At 37.9% G+C, this 18,161-nt stretch overlaps 2 protein-coding genes across 3 annotated transcripts in view; both read right to left on the bottom strand.

Annotated features, from left to right (window-relative positions):
• LOC142057392 (prolyl endopeptidase FAP-like) overlaps positions 1 to 2,603 on the bottom strand; it is a 41,026-nt gene extending 38,423 nt beyond the window's left edge. The window contains exons 1-2 of one of the 2 annotated variants that reach the window (XM_075093315.1): positions 2,304 to 2,603; positions 1,947 to 2,031 (exon numbers count right to left, since the gene is read on the bottom strand). In XM_075093315.1, the coding sequence (XP_074949416.1) occupies positions 1,947 to 2,031; positions 2,304 to 2,309 (91 nt within the window). In that variant the 5' untranslated portion in view covers positions 2,310 to 2,603. The remainder of the gene's footprint in view (positions 1 to 1,946; positions 2,032 to 2,303) is intronic. The other variant, XM_075093314.1, reaches the window with a different exon arrangement.
• A 5,172-nt stretch (positions 2,604 to 7,775) lies between these two features.
• The window catches only part of IFIH1 (interferon induced with helicase C domain 1), a 29,599-nt gene continuing 19,213 nt past the window's right edge, over positions 7,776 to 18,161 (bottom strand). Inside the window, exons 7-16 of the mRNA XM_075093316.1 lie at positions 17,795 to 18,012; positions 15,788 to 15,904; positions 15,175 to 15,298; positions 14,852 to 15,085; positions 12,527 to 12,783; positions 10,911 to 11,060; positions 10,062 to 10,223; positions 9,535 to 9,725; positions 8,809 to 8,902; positions 7,776 to 8,702 (exon numbers count right to left, since the gene is read on the bottom strand). Of these exons, the coding sequence (XP_074949417.1) occupies positions 8,520 to 8,702; positions 8,809 to 8,902; positions 9,535 to 9,725; positions 10,062 to 10,223; positions 10,911 to 11,060; positions 12,527 to 12,783; positions 14,852 to 15,085; positions 15,175 to 15,298; positions 15,788 to 15,904; positions 17,795 to 18,012 (1,730 nt within the window). The 3' untranslated portion in view covers positions 7,776 to 8,519. The remainder of the gene's footprint in view (positions 8,703 to 8,808; positions 8,903 to 9,534; positions 9,726 to 10,061; positions 10,224 to 10,910; positions 11,061 to 12,526; positions 12,784 to 14,851; positions 15,086 to 15,174; positions 15,299 to 15,787; positions 15,905 to 17,794; positions 18,013 to 18,161) is intronic.

The following is an 18,161-nucleotide window of genomic DNA, read 5'->3' on the forward strand; positions in this document are numbered from 1 at the left end:
TTAGTCAGTCTGTGTCTATGCATTTCTCATAGGCAATTAATTGTCTTTCTAGATTGCCTCATCCTTCTAGTTAAGCAGTAGTAAAGGGGGAATGTACAAACAACATTCCATCTCTGTAGCTATTTCCTGCCTGTCTTTGACTTGCAAAGTTTGTAACTGCGAAATGAATGTATGTTTCTACCTTTTACAACTGATCAGTAGACAGCTAAGAATTCAAAAAGGTTTAGGCATTTAAACAGGTAACTGCAGCACTTGCATTTCCACCTGAGAATAAGAGGCCAAAATCAGATGTGTTCAACAAAATTGTGTGTTCAACATAATTGTGTATTCCACAATTGTCTAAAATGCTCCTTCAAAAGCATTTGGTAAAGTAAGATAAATTATTTATCATCCTACTGGATCTAAATGTCATGTCTGATATGACTGGTATTCCAAGAAACCGTAAGGTGAAAAGAATTCTTTGTAATGGCTTAGGTCCTGAAGAAGGCTCAGACTAAGACCACTGAGCTGGTACGTGATAAATTCAGAAGGGAAAAATATATTCATTTCCTCCTACAGTACCTTCCATGATCTTTAGCAACTTCTTCAGGCTGCCAAACCAATCCTTGGTCTTCAGCCTCTTTGTTTCCTCACTGCTCTTTTTATTTTAAATCTCCTAAAAATATTCTGCCCTGTCTTAACACACAGACTTGGTATCAGTAAGTCTGACTTGATACCATACATTTATCTGGTAATGAAAGCTCAAATTTGACCATGCTTAAGCTAGCCAAAAAATCTGGCACCCCATCATTGACGGGAAAAGTCAAACTATCACCCTGAGGTGGTATCTCTTCCCAGCACTACCGCACACCTTGATATAATCTATCCTCATATTCACATGCTGCATAACAGAATCAACCCTAACTGCTTCAGAAACCTCCAACCCCTCTCTCTCAATGGAACAACCCATGATAACCATATTCCATAGAAATATCAGGTAGGAAAGAGATTTCATCTTTCACAAAACCTGCATATTAACTACAGAACTTAAATTTCACAAGACTTAAGCAGATAGCTTATTTTACAAAATTTAGTTGTAAATGCAAAACTGCTGTCTTCATCTCAGTCATGCTGGCAACACATGAACAAAGAACAGTAGAAAAAAATCCCTTTAAACAGATAGTGTTACTGGAATATAGGCTTTTTAATTATTATTTTAATTATTTCAGAGGCATTAAATTAATATGCTATAGTTAAAGGGCCATGTAAATACTTATATTGCCCTTACTACAACTCTCACAGAAAAAAATTACCATCAAGTCGGTGCCACTCAGGCGCTGAATTTCAAACCACACTCCCTTCAGACTTTACCAGAGGACTCAGCAGACAACACCGTGTTGATTTACCTACAGCTGAAATAATGATACTAGAGCAAACTATGCATCCCTATTTTATACAATGCTGACTTTGATTTTCAAATGCAATCTTAAATATGTTCACAGTCAATTAATCATACCCTACCTACAACAAAATGTTTAACTTGTAATTGGATAGAGAACTTCTGTAATTATTACACAACCATTTAAAACCAAATACAAGTTCACCAAGCTAAAGGAAATTACTAACAGTTTTTGAGAGTCTCCTAACCCCTAACACAAAAAATAGCATAATATGAGAGGATCCGAGAATTATTTTTGCAGTCCTGGCTAAGAACATTATATATCATGCACAATAAAGCTAATTCAGGTGCTTTTCACTTCAAGGACTTCCTTCTTTCAACATCTGCTGGCATTTCAGTCCTACCTTCAGGATATTTCAGCTGTCAGTACATTTCTGCAAAGTGATAAAGCCATAACAATTCTGACAGGACAATCTGAAAGATGCTTTGACAAACTTTTGTGAACCTTAGAAGACACAGTAGCTAAAAATATTGTGTTTTACACTACATTAGATCACAAATGCCTTACCTCTTGATGGAAGCAGTATAATACACGTTAGTAACAAGGAAAGCAAAAGGCATACAACCACGCCAGATATGATTTTTAGCTGGGTCTGCAGGACAGAAACAAATAATAATTACACTTCTAATATTGCTGGAAGCACACTTCTATGACTCGTAAATAATTAAATCCTCCCACTCTCTAACTGCTGTAATCCATCCCAACAACAAGCAAAAATGTCCCTGCAGTACATTTGAAAAACTACCCTTTCCTTTTTCTTTAAAACGAATACTTTCACATCAGAGCCTGGCCTTATGCAATAGCTGACAGTTAAAAACAACACATGTAAACGTTACCAAAAGCTGAATTCAGCAGCATACAGACCTTCATTTTCCTGCTGTATTCTAAAAGAATGTAAGTTTGCTCTTCTGGGTGTTGGTCAGTGGATCTAGGAGAGGAGTTTGAAAAGGCAGTGTCTGTTTTCACAGTTGGAGGCCAAACCTCTGGCAGACTTTTTTCCCCTGCATACTTTTGAAAACTGTGCCAAATTTCAAAGGGTTTCCATAAAATCAGAAACAGGCTTTTGGGGAAGTTCTTGAAGCAAAAATGGACAGTGGGTGGTTATAGGGGTGGTGATTATATACTTCCCATGAATGTGAGCCGTAACCAACATCTGCTTACACTAACTTAAGGGTTTTATGACTCAACAGTTACTTGATATGGATTGTTTTTTTCTGAAAAGTATCTACTGTGTATTTTGGCAATCCTCACATTCTCGGGACATAGTCACGACCTTCTACTCTTTACAGAGAAATTAAAAGAAAATCCAATAGTTTTATTGTTTATATATAATTAATGTATGTTTACTTTCTGAAATAATAAATGATGGCATAAGAATGCAAAACAAGAAGCAGAAACAGATATCATTTAATGTCTTCCACATGTGAGAATTACTTTTTTTTTCTCAGAAAACTATAAACTTCTATAGGCTATCTAACAGAGCTTAGGGAAGTATCTACTGGCCCAGTGCAAATTCTGAAATAGTGTTTAAACCACCGATTGCATGCATTTTATTTAGCGCACTGAAATGAGGTCAACCGAAAACAGGGAAAACTTCTCGAGACCGCTGTGTCACGTTACATAACAGATGCCTCAGCAGAAAGGAGAAACGCTCGAAAAGGGAAGTAAAAACATGCCGTGCTCATTAGACTGACTTTACCCGACTATTCTTACTGCTGGCCTGCCTCAGAGCCCCGCTGGGGCAGGAAGGCGACGCGGCGGCAGCCCGCGCCCTGCCCCGTCCCCTCAGGCGGCTCCCCACCGCGGCCGGCGGCGCTAGCGCCGGGCGGGGGGAGGAATAACGGTCGGAGGGGAACAGGCCCGCTGCCCCCTAGCGGCCGCGCGCCACGGGCGCCGCCATCTGGGCTGGAAAGAGACAGAAACGTTTAAACGAGCCAATATTTTCTGGGCCAGCAGCCCTGTTTAGCCTGCCCCTGCACAGCCCGGAATCCCGCAGGTACCCGGGTCCCTCCGGAGCGCTCTGCTCTGGCGCCTCCTTTCTTCACTGCTCGTTGCTTTTTCCTAGTACCCCCCGTGCTTTCTGGCTTCCTGGCATTGCTCAGTGAGGTTGGGTGCTCTTCAGTGCATCCCCATGCACCCTGCAACCCACAACTGCTTATTAGCCATGTCCAGATCTCAGAAAGGAAACCCTTCCAGCGCTCCTACCACAGAGCCAGTGATAACTCTTTCAGATGATTAACCTGAGCATGATCCTGGGCCAGGCATTTCAGATGTGTTATTAGGAAAAAAAAAAAAAAGTCTCACACCCTTTGTAGTATTCATCCAGACAGTGTGCTGTGAGGAAACACCAACCAAGGACTTCTGCAGAGCGCTCTGCCCCACAGCCACGGGCTCAGGCTCTGTATTATATAGAGAGAGGCACCAGGAATGGCAGCAGCTGAACTGAGCTGCAAAACAAAGCCTGTCATCCACTTACTGCCTGTAGCTTCCCAGCCATTTCAGCCGGTGTCCATGCCAGAGGAGACGGCTGTGCCTGGCACTGGCAGTGGACCTTCCTCAGCTTGGCCTACAGAGCCTGCTCAGGGCGGCCAGCCACAGCTGCAGCCCCAGGCCCTGCTCACCTTTCTTGCTGCTGCCGCAGCCCGTGTGGTAAATGTCAACTGCCAAACTGACAGGATACTCACTAGGTTTGACATGAAACTTAGAGACGGGTTACTGGAAGTTGCAGGTTGGACTTCGGCATTGTTGATTCTGCGTGTGGAGTCTGCTGAATCACCTCATCTTTCTCCCTGCACCAGCCTTGTATTTCTCTCCCATGCTTAACACCAAAAAATGGGAAAAATAAGAGGGTGAGGAAAGGAGTCCAGAACAGTGGTGCTTCTGTGTGGAAGTCAGGCACGGGGACTATGATTTTTCAGAGGAGGTTAACAAGGACTGAGTACCCAAATCTTACTGAAATTCAGTGGTAGCTGGGTGGATCACCCCCTCCGGCTTTGAAAATTGAAAATGCAGTCGATGAGATAGGTTTCCTGTCACACCAAACTGTGCAGCAGAACTTGTGCTAATGATTTACAGAGGAAAAAAAACTCAATGTATTACCACCAAAGGTAGTCAAGTTACCTTAGCCTAACAGTATGGGCTGGAATTTGAACCCTAACCATTGCACCAGCCTAGGTGAGGCAGCAGCTGATGTTTTGGCAACATTCCTTGCCTTGGTGGGGAGATTTTTGAAAAGAAAAAAAAAAGTCTGGAAAAAAAAGTGATATGAAACATGCCTTATTTTCCCATAAACTCAGTTTGCCTCTCTCCCCAGTTCTTGCCAGAACAGTAAAGTACAAGTTATACAAGACAAAGTTTCTGACTAATATCCATCCTGCTGACATAAGCCATGCAGGAAAAAAAGGCTTAGAAGGCTAAACTACACTGTTCCTGATACACTGTATATGAAGGGCAGAACTCAGCTCAAAAACAATAGTGTTTCCTAACGAGAGAAAACCGCAGCTACGCAAAACTTCCAAAACAGAAAAGGATTGTGACAAAAGAATTTTTCCCCCATGTAACCCATGCTTCTTATTCATATTTCCAAACTGTTATTTCCTAGCATTCTGTGGTTAATTCCATACGTATTTTCAATAACAGCTCAGAGAAATCAGTTTTTTTCCTACTGACTCTGGCTTTTTCTGACAACCAGAACATCACAAAATTGCAAATGCAGGTTTTGATCAGGCTAGTTTTAATTTCCAAATATGCAGCTTCCTCTAATGAAGGCATATTTAGAGGATGCCTCAAAGGAAATGATTCAAACTCACATGATCTAAAAGACTTTGCAAAATGACTCTATGCTGCATACTACGTATTTTGCTAATTTGGAAGTCTAATTATTTAGGCATGTGCTGTAATAAGATTCACAAAGTTTGCTGCATTAGAAGCAAAACAAAATGTACCTGGCAGAGAACAACCTTTACAAGCTTTGTAGATCGATTGCTTTTAACACCTGAACTCCCTTCTCTGGACTGTTTATACTAGTACAAGTGAAGAAGCAAATAGTAGTTCTTTCAAGAGCCAACACTCTTCCTAACTTCTGCAACATCAGAACCCATAATATAAGATAGCAATAGAAGTGTAAGGAAGCTAGAAAGAAGGTGAATCATTTGGAGAAATGGAAAAATTATGGAACAGAAAACACTCAGTTTGTACAGCAACTATCCAACCAGTTATACAACTACTCTAACAGTTACTGAAGTATTTACATTCCTCAGATGAGGAAACGCAGATTTACAGATATAGGTTGTACATGACAACAGATCAAAAGTAGACAGAATAATGAAAATGCAACTAAAGCTGAACCAGTTTTTCATCTTTCCACATTTGTGAACAAATAAAAGTTCTAAGTAGAAAGTACAATCAGGATTTGTCACACTCCCTGGAGGACTTTAGGTCCATAAAGGCAATAAATGCAGAAGTAACCAATAGATAAAATATGGCAATTTAGCTTGTTTTTTACAACTTCACACTTCCTGGATGAACAACATAGGCACGTTTTACAACCCCATTCAGAGACAATAACTTGAAGTGGGAATTCCATATACTGCACACCAGCAGGATTCATTTGAGGTTCATTACACATTACACTGAAGTGAGATTGTGCAAACACTCTTTAAGCTTTGGTGACAACACGGCTGAGTTACGCTAGGCACTGGGAGTGTAACAGCAGCACACAGGTGAACTACAAAAAGCCCAGGCATGTTTGTGATATGGCCCTGTTGAACTCAACTGTGAAAAAGCAAAGAAAACCAGCTGCATATGCCCTTGTTGCTTCAATAAAAGGAAGTATCAAAAGCTCAAATTTCAGAAAATCTGCTCAGCATGGAAAATTATTTGATTGAGGACCCAACAGCAATCTATGTAATGATATAATCTTTTTACCAGGGTTTTACACTTCTTTAAAGTACTGAATAAATTACTTCACACTTGAAAATGCTATGTAGAGTGTACTATATTACATTCACATAACCGTAACAACTCATTAACACAGAAATCCAGAGATGATCTGGATGATGATTATTTACTAGAAAAGACTATTAATTTTTAGTATATTTCATAGCATCTCATCAGATACTGAGCACATAAACATCTTAAATTGCAATCATGTGTGATCTATCAACCTCTAACATTTTAAAATAGATTCTCAGATCAATGTGCAAAGAGTGTAAAATTTGTCCTGCACTTAATGCTAAATCAGCAGATTGCAGAAGTACCCAAAAGCAAAGTACTACAATACTAGGAAGAGTTTCTAAGAGAAACAGATGAGGGGAACGGTTTAATTTTTTCTAACTAATGAAACATCTACTGCTGAATAAAGAAATTGGTGAAGATTTCACATTTGTTCTGCCTTGCACAATACATAAAGGTAAGAATAGCATTACATAAAGATATATAAATATATAAAACACGTACACCACAAATGATTTACAGTCCCCATCTCCCACTGGCCTTTCCTGTTTTAGTTGAATAATTCAAAAACTACCTGTGGAATTGCTGTGTCTTGAAACATCTTTGGATATATAATCTCCTAACTCTCAATACACCTGATATTTTTTTTACAGCCCTAAGGTAGTAGTCTATTTTATAAATCGCTGTTGTGGAATAATGCCACCTATAAATAAACCACTGTTTCTCTAGTTTAAGCACATTCTAATCTACAAAACTGCTATAGTGAAAACTCATCAGTGTGCATATTTATTTCATAATGCTAAAATTTGTTTATGAGTAGCTAATCCCAAAATGGTCTGTATCTGTTTGGTGACATCTGAAATGTGCCGTTCTTCTCAGTCAGAAATTAGAATGTTTCCTGTCCCCCTGAAGCAAAGGCAGAAATATTTAAAAAACCCCAAAATCTGGTCCTGATGCAAACCTGAAATCAAATCTGATTTTAAAAAAATGTACATGATCTTTGCATTCCTTTTAAAATAGTGAAGCAATTATAGATCTAGACATAATAAGATTCTTTTTTGCTGGGATGTATTTTTCAGCTATGCTGTAACTTAGAAATTTTACCTAGGGCTACTGAAGTGTTTATATGTCCATGCCAATAAACATACCACTTTATTCTGAATTTGCAAAGCTGACTGCTATAACAACAAACAGACCTTCTTTCCACTCACCAATATCTTGCAAATAGGAAGGAAAAAAATACCTGTCAACAAGATAAATATGGAGATGCATTGTGCTGTATTTACAGTCAGAATACCACCATCCTTTAAATTTCTAGGATAAAACTGGGGTATTAGTACTGTCAAAATACAGTGAAAGAGAATAAACAGTATCACAGTTGGCAAAGGTTAATTATAGCAATTTATTGAAAAATAACACATACCTCATTATATAGCCAGTTTAACAATCCTATGAAATGAACATGCAGAAAGACACTTGGCATTGTGCTTCTTGGACATTAAAATAATCAATTTCAAGCCAGTTTAAGGGCTTGATTTTTTGAAATGTATTTTAATGGAAACTCAATTTTAGTCTGTCAGAATGTGTGAACTTTACAGCTAAAGATAAGAGGGGAAGAACTCAGTCATGAAAACACCGATGAAGCAACAATGATTCAAAAATAACAGCTGATTTGTTCTCTTCACATGGCTCCACTTTAGAGACACTTCATCTTCAAAAGGGTTGTAGCAGGAAGAAAACCAGAAAATAATTGCCATGGCAAGTCTCAAGATGTCTGTCCTATGTTCTGTGCTTGACGACAGGTCACCTAACACACTTCTGACAGTGTTGTCACCCCATAACGGAGTGCAGTGAGTAGAGATGGGAATTTGTTCCATGGATATACACATGACTGCAATGTATTTGGTCATCGTCTTTGTCCCAGAGTACCACTGCAAATCTGAGTGCAGACAGCAGCCACGTAACTTTGTTTTTCTCCTTCCTTGGGTTTTTTCTTCTTTGAAACAATTTCCTCATGCCCAGGAGATTCCACAGTGTTTATGATGCAGCACGCTCTATGGTCCACAGGAGCTTCTAATCAGCAGTCAGAGAAAACCTGAAAAGGGCTTTTAGTTTCATTCTGAGTCCTTAATCTTCATCACTTGAAGGACAATGAGCTGCATAATCAAAACTAGGGAACGTGACAGGCAGTTCTCCCCATTTCTTAAAAATTTGCTTTATTGTTTTCTTGTCTTCAAACACAACCACAAAGTTTCTAATCTTTACACAAGGCAGGTCAAGGCCTCGGTGAACCATCATATTTCCCCAAGCCTGCAAGTGTAAGGAAATTATGTTTCAGATAAAATAGACAAGTCATCAGACAGAAATAAATACAGACAACAACAACATAAAAGTATGAAAATAAGTTGTTCCTCACTTGTCCACAATCTTTACATATAATTTCCCCATTTGTCTGGTAATCAGCATGCTTATCTTGCAGTGTCTTATTTTCTCTTGTATGGTAAAGACTTCTGAAAAACAGTCACAAAGTGTGCATCAGAATACATTGGTCATTCAATGCTACATATAGCTTTAAACACATAGTGACTACAGTTGCTACAGTCAGATATGAAACCTTGAAGTAAAGGTTGTAAACTCTCAGGCTGTTGTGCACATTCAGGAGTTAGAGAAAATGCAAGGTTGTTTTTCATGCTCCTAAGTAATGGTGAAATACAACTGTATTCCGTGCCTCCTTTTGTAGCATTTCAGGAGCTGAAATAGCTCATGGCCAATATGTTGTCTGAGTCAAACTCTTATCCTGGGTCTGTTACTGATGTAAGTATGTGGGTAACTGGTAATCATCTTCGGTTACAGTTACACTATGGAATACATACTATATTATAGAAGTGACCTAGTTAATATTACCACAGGACCTGTATCTTTTTCCAAAGTTTACAACTCTGATCACCTCAATATCAGGGGTAAGAACAACCATTTTCCTCAAACTCATTAACTGTAAACTCCATAGAGCCTAGGACTTGACAATACTGGAATAATCTTTTTTTCCCTCACAGGGCCTAGAAGGTTACAGGCCCTGTACAGCTCTGCTGAAAAGAAAATCTTTTTCTACTTGAAAGAGATAAAGTAGTTCATAAACACTTACTGGAAATCTTTTTTCACACTGACATGATGCATGTTTTCAATAACTTGTATATCTTCTCCAGAACATACCAGCTTGTGGCAATTTTTGCATAGGAATGTTATTAGTGAAGGATTTTTCTTGTATGTCTTGCGCTGGTCTCTCTTTGCCTTCATTTGTTTTTCCATTATACTTTGCAACTGGAAATTCTGAATCTAGAAATAGATCAGTAAGAGCATTGAAACATTCTGGTGGAATGACAGTAATAGTGTTCGTTTTCAGTTATTTTACTGAGCTCACTGACAATATGACTTCTAGACAATTTTCCCAGCTTGTGTGTTGTCTCCCCTTACCAGCAGAAACGCAGGCTTTTCTAAAGGCCCAGAAAACATGGATTATAAACCAAGTATTGGCAGAAGGATTCAAGGACCATATACAGTAACTAATACTATTTTAAGTTTTCCTCCCCTAGGTAGGTTTCAAATAGGAAGCATTTCTTACAATAGAAATGAGTCGTCTTTAAAGGGAAAGTGCAGAGTTGCAGGAAATACCTTATTTAAATACTCTTCCTGTGGCATGTTCTGGACACGCTGAATGGCCTTATACATCATTTTCTCACGAAAAATATTAACATCTTCACGTTCAATAGCTCCTGAGCCACTCGAAGCCACAAGTGCATAGGTGCTCTCATCAGCTCGAGCTCGACCGCGAGCCTACAATTTGCAAGGAATACAACATAAACAGCACAACATTCCCTACAGCGCCGCACATCATCTTTTCCTAGTTTCATATCGGAAGATGTGCTGTTCCTTACTCAGTGTCCCCACAGAGCACTTTTTCCACTTAACTCAGACAGATAAAGAATCAGTGAATAACACACACTGTTTCTGCATTATCATCAAAGATACCTGTGAAAATAATACTCAGGAGATTTGTGATTAGCGCAGCATTTTGCAAAGCAGAAACCGTATTTTGTCACCAAAAAATAAGCATGTACTGAAATAGTAAATCTATAAATATTTGTGTTCACAAATTAAGTGACAACATGAACAAGCTGGTATTCTGCTATGTAATTATCTCTTTTTAGTGGTTGGTGGTACAAATATCTTTTATATCAAGCATGCTGCTGATCATATTGTCATACCTTTTCTATTAAAAGAGCGTACTGTCTGTGTAGAGCTTTGAAAGGATATTACACCATTACACATGGAGGCAAATTTTATACTGCATGCAAACTGAGGATGGCAACTGGAAATGAACCTTGTTGCAAGAGCATTTTCTCTTTTAGCATGCAAGTATTGAAAAATTATGTCCAAACCCCAGGTATATAATTCACCATTTGCATATTCCAAACAGAAAAGCATTTTTAAAAATAAGTTACATATGCAGTAAATTCATACCTGCACCATAGCAATTTCATTGGTGACGTGGCCATAGCGAATAACGATGTTACACTCTTTGATGTCCAGGCCTTCCTCAGCTACAGTAGTAGCAATAAGTAAATTTATATTCCCACTTCGGAATTTATCAATAACTTCCCTTTGCTCATTCTGTAAATTAAAAAAAAAAACCCAGTATATTAAATTACAGTATTAGTTTCTGTCATCAGTTTCTTCTAAGTAGGAGGTTTAGAGAATTATAGTCCAATCATTTCCGAGTGGAGTGCCAAACATCAAGTGGCTTCAACAACTGCGTTTAAGCATCTTTCAAGATCACAAACAAGGAATTCATATTGAATACAATAGGTGTTCAGTACCTTTTTTGAGGGAGGAGGGAGCAGAAGCCAATTTTTTAAGGTAACTGAGCTTTGAACTTTGCAGCCCATTTCATAGGCACTAGGAGTTTTGATAATATAGTTGTTCTGCCATTTTCAAATTCTTTCAGTAGTTATTCAGAGGTTCTGGATTTCTACCACTTCAGTAATTTCAGCTTAAAGTATAGACTTCAGCACTTCTAAGTCAAGTTCTAAAGCACTTAAAATTCCCCATAATAAAAGGGGACCATAATTTCGGTGATCGGGGAGCACCAGAAAGCACAGCAATGATACACTTAAAAAATGAAGCAGCCAAAACACAAACTACTGAATTAACTGGATATTTCAAACAAGCTCCAGCAGATGGACAGAAACTTAGTATTTGCTACATTCAGTTTCAAAATGTAGGGGCTATTGTTTTGTTTGTGCAATGTGGTGGATAATTTAATAAAAAACCCACCAAATTTTCATAATGAGAGGACAATTCCTAACCTTTTTTTGAAACTGAGAGCAGCTGAAGGAAACGGACTCTGCCCAGCAGTAAACCACACCATTTTTGCTTAGACGCTGAAGTGGCAATTTTATAGGGGGTAAAACACAGAATAGAAGAAAGGTTTCAGGACACTAAAGTACTTTGCTTCAAAAATGTTTAATTTGCAGGTATAAATCATCAAAAAGATGTTATGTACAAAGTCGACACAATGGTATGAGATGGACTACTGAGGGATCAGTTTTGACATTTTCATTGTGAATTTTGGCAAATTCTCTTTCAATGATTACGCATCAGTGTGAAGCATGCATATAATTTGTTATAAGTTAATTAAGCAATGATATCAGAAAAAGACTGGCATAATCAACTTAATCTTATTTTTCAATTCAGCAACTAAAATATAATTTGAATTACTGTTGTCCTGATAAGTATAACCTCATTTAACTATCACATTTTTGCTGTTGGCATTTTGTTCACTTCTTCCTATGCCTCACTACAACTTGTGTCCCTTTTGACTACATACTCCTCTAGGAAATGGCTCCCTGTTACTCCTATTGCCATAGAATCCAAAACCAAAAAAGCTTGCTTCTTATGGAAATACAATTATTCTGACGCTGTTATTCACCTATCCTGCAGTTTATGAAGGTAAGTTGCTGGCAGCTATGAAACCAGAACTCTGGGCTCCAAGCTTCAGTCCGTTTTTCTAGTACTAAAACAAGCTGTTTTCTCAAATCATGTACAAGATTTTAATGCTGTAGTGCATAGGTCTGTACCTGAGTCATGGGTTTAATTTCACTGTTATGTCCAGCACCAATAAGATAATGGGCCTTAATTCCCACTTCTTCAAATTTTGGGTTATCCTTAATCCACTGGAACAGAGCAAAGGCACTTAGCCGAGTCTTTGTGAAAATAATTCCTCTAGGTTCCTCTGTCTTCGTGAACTCTTCCATTAAAGTGTTTCGCAACTGTATTAGCTTCTGATTTTCATATTCTGGCTTTCTAGCCAATTCTTTCAGCTGTTTCTTTTTTGCTTTAAAGATAGCAGATGTAAATTAAGAAAAAGTAGCCATGAAAAATAACAGCTCTAGAAAAAGACAAAGCAAAGACAAAGCAAAGAGCAGCTAGCCATACAATTCTCCCAGCACGGCTAATTCACATCCACTTTGAAGAGCCATGGCATACCAATTATTTTCCAAGTGAGTTTACATTCATTAAAAACATGCTAATCAATCAAAATAAATCACCATTACCTTTCTAACATAGACTTTGCCTATATTTCATGGTGAGAATAAGCAAAAGAAAAATACTCTGTCTACACACCAGAAGTGGTACAGAGTTAAGTGCACTGTATTAAAGAGCTAAATCACAGCATATAATATTTGCATAACAGTTTTAAAATAACAGAAAGTCTTACAAGGAGAAACAAATTAATATGCACAGCCCTCAGAGCTGATAATGTTTTTATAAATTTAGACATAGATTGTCCTTGGGGCATTCATTGAAGCAGGAATCCTCACTAGAAACATGCAGTGCAATAGACACCAGGATGGGTGCATTGTTACCAGTATTGCAGCTTTTAAAGACATTTCAGTATGCTCAGTGAAATGGTAAATGAATGACTCTCTTCGACAGGCACTATTGACCATGACCAGGAAGGGTTCCTCATGTGTTTTAATTTTTTAAAAAACTTTTAATATTTAAAAGCCTACATCCTTCTCAGATGATCATGCAAACACAATAATAACAACATTTTAAGGTGGGGGCTTTGTGTCTTAAGATATTAAACTCACTCTGATGTCATCACCCTGTGCAGATTACTGCACTGCACCTTGTCCAATGCAATGGTAGTCAATGTATCACAAACCACTACATGACTTAGGCAGTGGCTTTCTGGCTACAGCCTTATTCATATTTTAGAATGTAATCAAACATATACAAATACATACAAAAAGCAGGGAGATGTAACAAACTCCCACAATTTCCCCCCTTAGTTAAACCTACACTAAAGGCTGCAGTGAGTTCATCACTCAAAGATGAACTCTGCTCTTGAAAGTTGGAAAGAGAAACTTTAGATTTTCTTCATTTACTCCTGGCACCTTCAGTGGTAAAAGCAAAACAAACTGGAATATAATTTATTTTTGACTGTCAGGTTCTTTGAACTTCATTTACCTGTAGAAATGAAAGAAATCTAGAAACTCAGTTTCATTTTTTGGGCAGTTTAACTTTGTCGTTCTCAGCAACAGCTCAGTACTGAAATTCTGAATAAGGGGGCATAAAGACAGGTATGAAGAGTCATTAAAAAACATGATGACATTATCTAACCTATTCTTCTGAAAGTTTAACATTTCCTGAATTTCTCAACAGTGGCATTCTAAATTTGTAGTTCACAGTATACATGAAGCTGGGATACATGCTGCAGTGAAATCTGTTTTCTTTTTCACTGCCCAGGAGCCATAGACAATGGGGAGCCAACTTGTCTACCTCTTTCTCACTGTAAAGGCAGTAAGGGAAAAAAAGAGAAAAAAAAAAGATTAGTGTGTCAAGAACTAAATAAATCCTAGTTCCAAGGTGAATGATCTGGAAAAAAGCCAACTTGCTTTGGTCTTTGCAATTTAATCCTCTGTTTAATTCTCTAATTGCTCTTTACCTGAAACTTACGCAAGGTCATCACTCCCATCTCTTAGAATATAGAAAAACAAACTTGGTAGAAAGGGTTGGTTAAAAATCTGTCATTCCATTAATTTTGTATTCCACTTGCTCAACTTTTTGCCCCTCAAGAGTACCTACTGGAACACACATCCTATGTATCTTTCCAAGTGTCGTCAGGGTCAGTTCATTGGAGGAAAGCAGAGAACAGATTTACTATCAGCCAAAAGAAAGCACCCTTGGGCCAAAGCTGAAGAACTTCTACTACATGTTGAAACATGATCACACTGTGATGTTGTTTAATGTACTCCGTACTGTATGAACATCCTGATACTGTCATAATAAACAATACGGCAACCTCTAGGATGTAGTAATTATGTGCCAATGCAATCACATTAGTGTTTAATCTATGGATTTCAAATATTAAATACCACAGTGTATTTCAAACTTACCATGAAATAAACCTATTAGAAATTCATCTGTTTCATCCTGTTTTGATACTGCTGGTTCATCATCATCATCATCATCGCTCCTTACGGTCTTCTTACTTTTCTCCTCCTTATAAAAGTTATTTAGGTGATTGTACGCATCCACCATTCGGATGGTGTCATTTATCTGGAGAGCATCATTGTATTTCTTCAAGTGTTCTGCACAGACACGTTCCTTGCGTTTTTCTTCTTTTGCAGCTAAAAGTGAACAAAAAATACAAAAACATGCCTGTGTATAGAATGCCCCAAATAAATCCAAAGCTAGCATATTTTTGCTATGCAGTTACCTCTTCTCTCTTCTCTGATCACCCACTGTTCATATGGCTGAGTTCCAAACTCAGATTTTGGATGGAGCTGGCAATAGTTTTGAATGTCTGTCATGATCTCAGTAATTCTTTCTCTAAATGGATCCTAGAAATAAATTGATTACCAAAGTAAGCAAGCATCTTCTGGCAACAAAAACATTGGCTAGTACCACACTGAGTGATGTTTTAAAAAGTTAAACCTTAAATTGAAAAACAAGTAAGGTTGCTAACTGCATTTAGAGTTACGGAAATGAGTAGTTCAGAATATCATGAAAATTACACTGTGAAATAACATATTTTTTAGTGAATATAATATCATTCCAATACGAACATTTCAGCTATGGTTCTGAAGGTCTTTTGAGGTCTTTTACCTCAAAAATTAACTCATGTATGTAAAAATTTAGTTCTATTTGATTTTACTGATACTTTCCTGTAGAGAGGAAAGCGGCCGATAAATATACACATAATCAAATTAGCACTATGGATCACACTAGATCTATAGAAAAAGAGCATTAGCCAAAAGGTTTTCATACCATACAACACACTTTTAAAGGGCAATACAATTTTAGCACTGGTTTGTTTGAAAAAAAAATACCCTTCTTTTGTCATCTGCGATCACAGTCTTCTTATATGGTTCCTTCACTTGATTCTTCAGTTGGGAGGCGTGCTCTTCGACAGTCATGATCCTATATGCATCCAGATTGGCACAGATCTGGAAGAAAACAAAATATTATTTCTTTTAACATTTAATGAGTTATTCCACATGAAAACTGAATTAATGCAACAGAGCTTCTAATTTAGATACTGGGTTTCATATAACTTTACTTTCTTCCCACAAAAAGTGGATACAGACACGATCAGCATAAGAAAGGCCGAGTCTTTGAAAAGCATCTGAGATAAGCTGAACAAGTTATATTTTAGGCCAGAAGTGATCCTTACATACAGGGAAAAACTTGTAGATCAGGGTGCAAAACAGGTATTTTGAAAAGGAAAACATACTATCAGTACTTTGGAAGAGTAGATTTTGGAGCACAAAACAAACAAAAACAACGGTGAAATAGAAGAAAAGAAAGTAAACGTTAGGGAGTAATTATAGAAGTAAGAGCTGGTCGTGAGAGTAGGAAATAATTTTAAATTACCTTTCTTGGAACAGGAAGAGATAGAGAAAATTTCTGTGCTAACTGCATGACTGAACTGGACTTCTCTGCTTTTTATCTCTTCCAAGAAGAAGATACATGCATTTCTGTCACTAAGTCTAAAGTAATAAGGGGAAACCTTAAAATTTTATGAGCAGAGAAAGCAGGAAAGGAAGTCTGGCAGGCGACCTTTTTAATGTCTTCAGCAGTAGCTATCTATTTGAGCTTGAATATTTGGACTACATTTCTTTAGATACTAAAACCCAGCATCCTACCATTAAAAGCTGATGAAAATTCTCTGCTTTTCCCATTACCAGAAAGTTTTTGTCTAAAAATACCTTGCAACTTTATCTACTTCAATACAGCATAAAACCTTCTTGCAGGCCTCACCTATTCAATACCACATTCTTTTCCTATGAAAATTGCTAGTCAGGAATTTTTACTGGAGTACTGGGCTAAATTCTACTTTTGTATTACTAATGTAAATCCATTGAATTTCAAGTAAAATAGAGTTTAAGTATAGAATTTAACCAATTATCTCCAGTCAGGTGTTTATGCAACTACACAATACTCCCCTCTCTATGAGTAACTCTAACTGCTTTAAAGAAAAACATTTGTATGCTACCTGTATCTCACAAATGGTTTCTGCTTGTTTAAGTATTCAACTCTGTTCTTCACTTTCTTAGAGCCACGCAAAAGCCCAGCTTAGTCAATCTAAAAATACAGATATAAAATACTGCAATCTCTCTAGGATTTAGGAATACACAGTAAATTCTAATCCATCAATGGAGAAGACTGAGGGGGGATTTCATAAATACCTATAAATATCTGAAGGGTGGGTGTCAGGACGATGGGACTAGGCTCTTTTCAGTGGTGCCCAATGACAGGACAAGGGGCAACGGGCACAAGTTGGAACACAGGAAGTTCCACCTCAATATGAGAAAAAACTTCTTCCCTGTGAGGGTGCCAGAGCAGTGGCACAGGCTGCCCAGGGAGGCTGTGGAGTCTCCTTCCCTGGAGACATTCAAAACCTGCCTGGACGCGTTCGTGTGCCCCCTGCTCTGGGTGTCCCTGCTCAAGCAGGGGGGTTGGACGAGATGATTGCCAGAGGTCCCTTCCAACCCCTATCATTCTGTGATTCTGTGAAAGACAATATTTTTATTAACTATAAAGCCTCACAATTTTGTGGATTTCTTGCCTCTGATCTTGAGATTTTTTTTTAAGTGAGACAACCTTTTTACTTCCCTCTTCAGTAACCCTACTTCCCTGTAAAGTAACCTTTATTTGTACATGGATTTCCATTAATTTGTAGTGAGTCAATTTGCTGGATGGCTGTGAGCTGAACTCCCATATACATATGAAAAAAAAAAGTCAGATTATATATTTGGAGCCTAACACTGACTTTAAGAGTTTTACTTAACAAGACAATATGCCTTTGTTAGTTTGCAAGTGTGAGGGCTATTTACTTTCAGAATATGTTCTTCAGCTTTTGAGTAGGATGTTGCACCTCCCACACCAGGTGAGGCTGTAAGTCCCAGAATCTGAGGCTGTGGGATCAGTGGTTTGTTTTCTTTTGCCAGCTTCCTGTTCTTCATCTTTTCTTTTAAGTAACGTCGCATTATATTGTTGTAGACACCTTCCTTTTGAGTGTGATGACACTCATCAATAATGATGAGTGAAAAGTCTGGAAAAAAGCAAAAACAAAACAAAACCCACCCCTAAAATTATTAATTTTCTTTCAAATGTGGAATTTGTGTGACTATTATCTTCTCACAGGTAGGGGCATCGTTAAAGAGAACCCATCATTTTGTTTGAGCCCTAATGTATTAGGAA

This window comes from Phalacrocorax aristotelis, chromosome 5, assembly GCF_949628215.1.
Source record: "Phalacrocorax aristotelis chromosome 5, bGulAri2.1, whole genome shotgun sequence".
Lineage (NCBI taxonomy): Eukaryota > Metazoa > Chordata > Aves > Suliformes > Phalacrocoracidae > Phalacrocorax > Phalacrocorax aristotelis.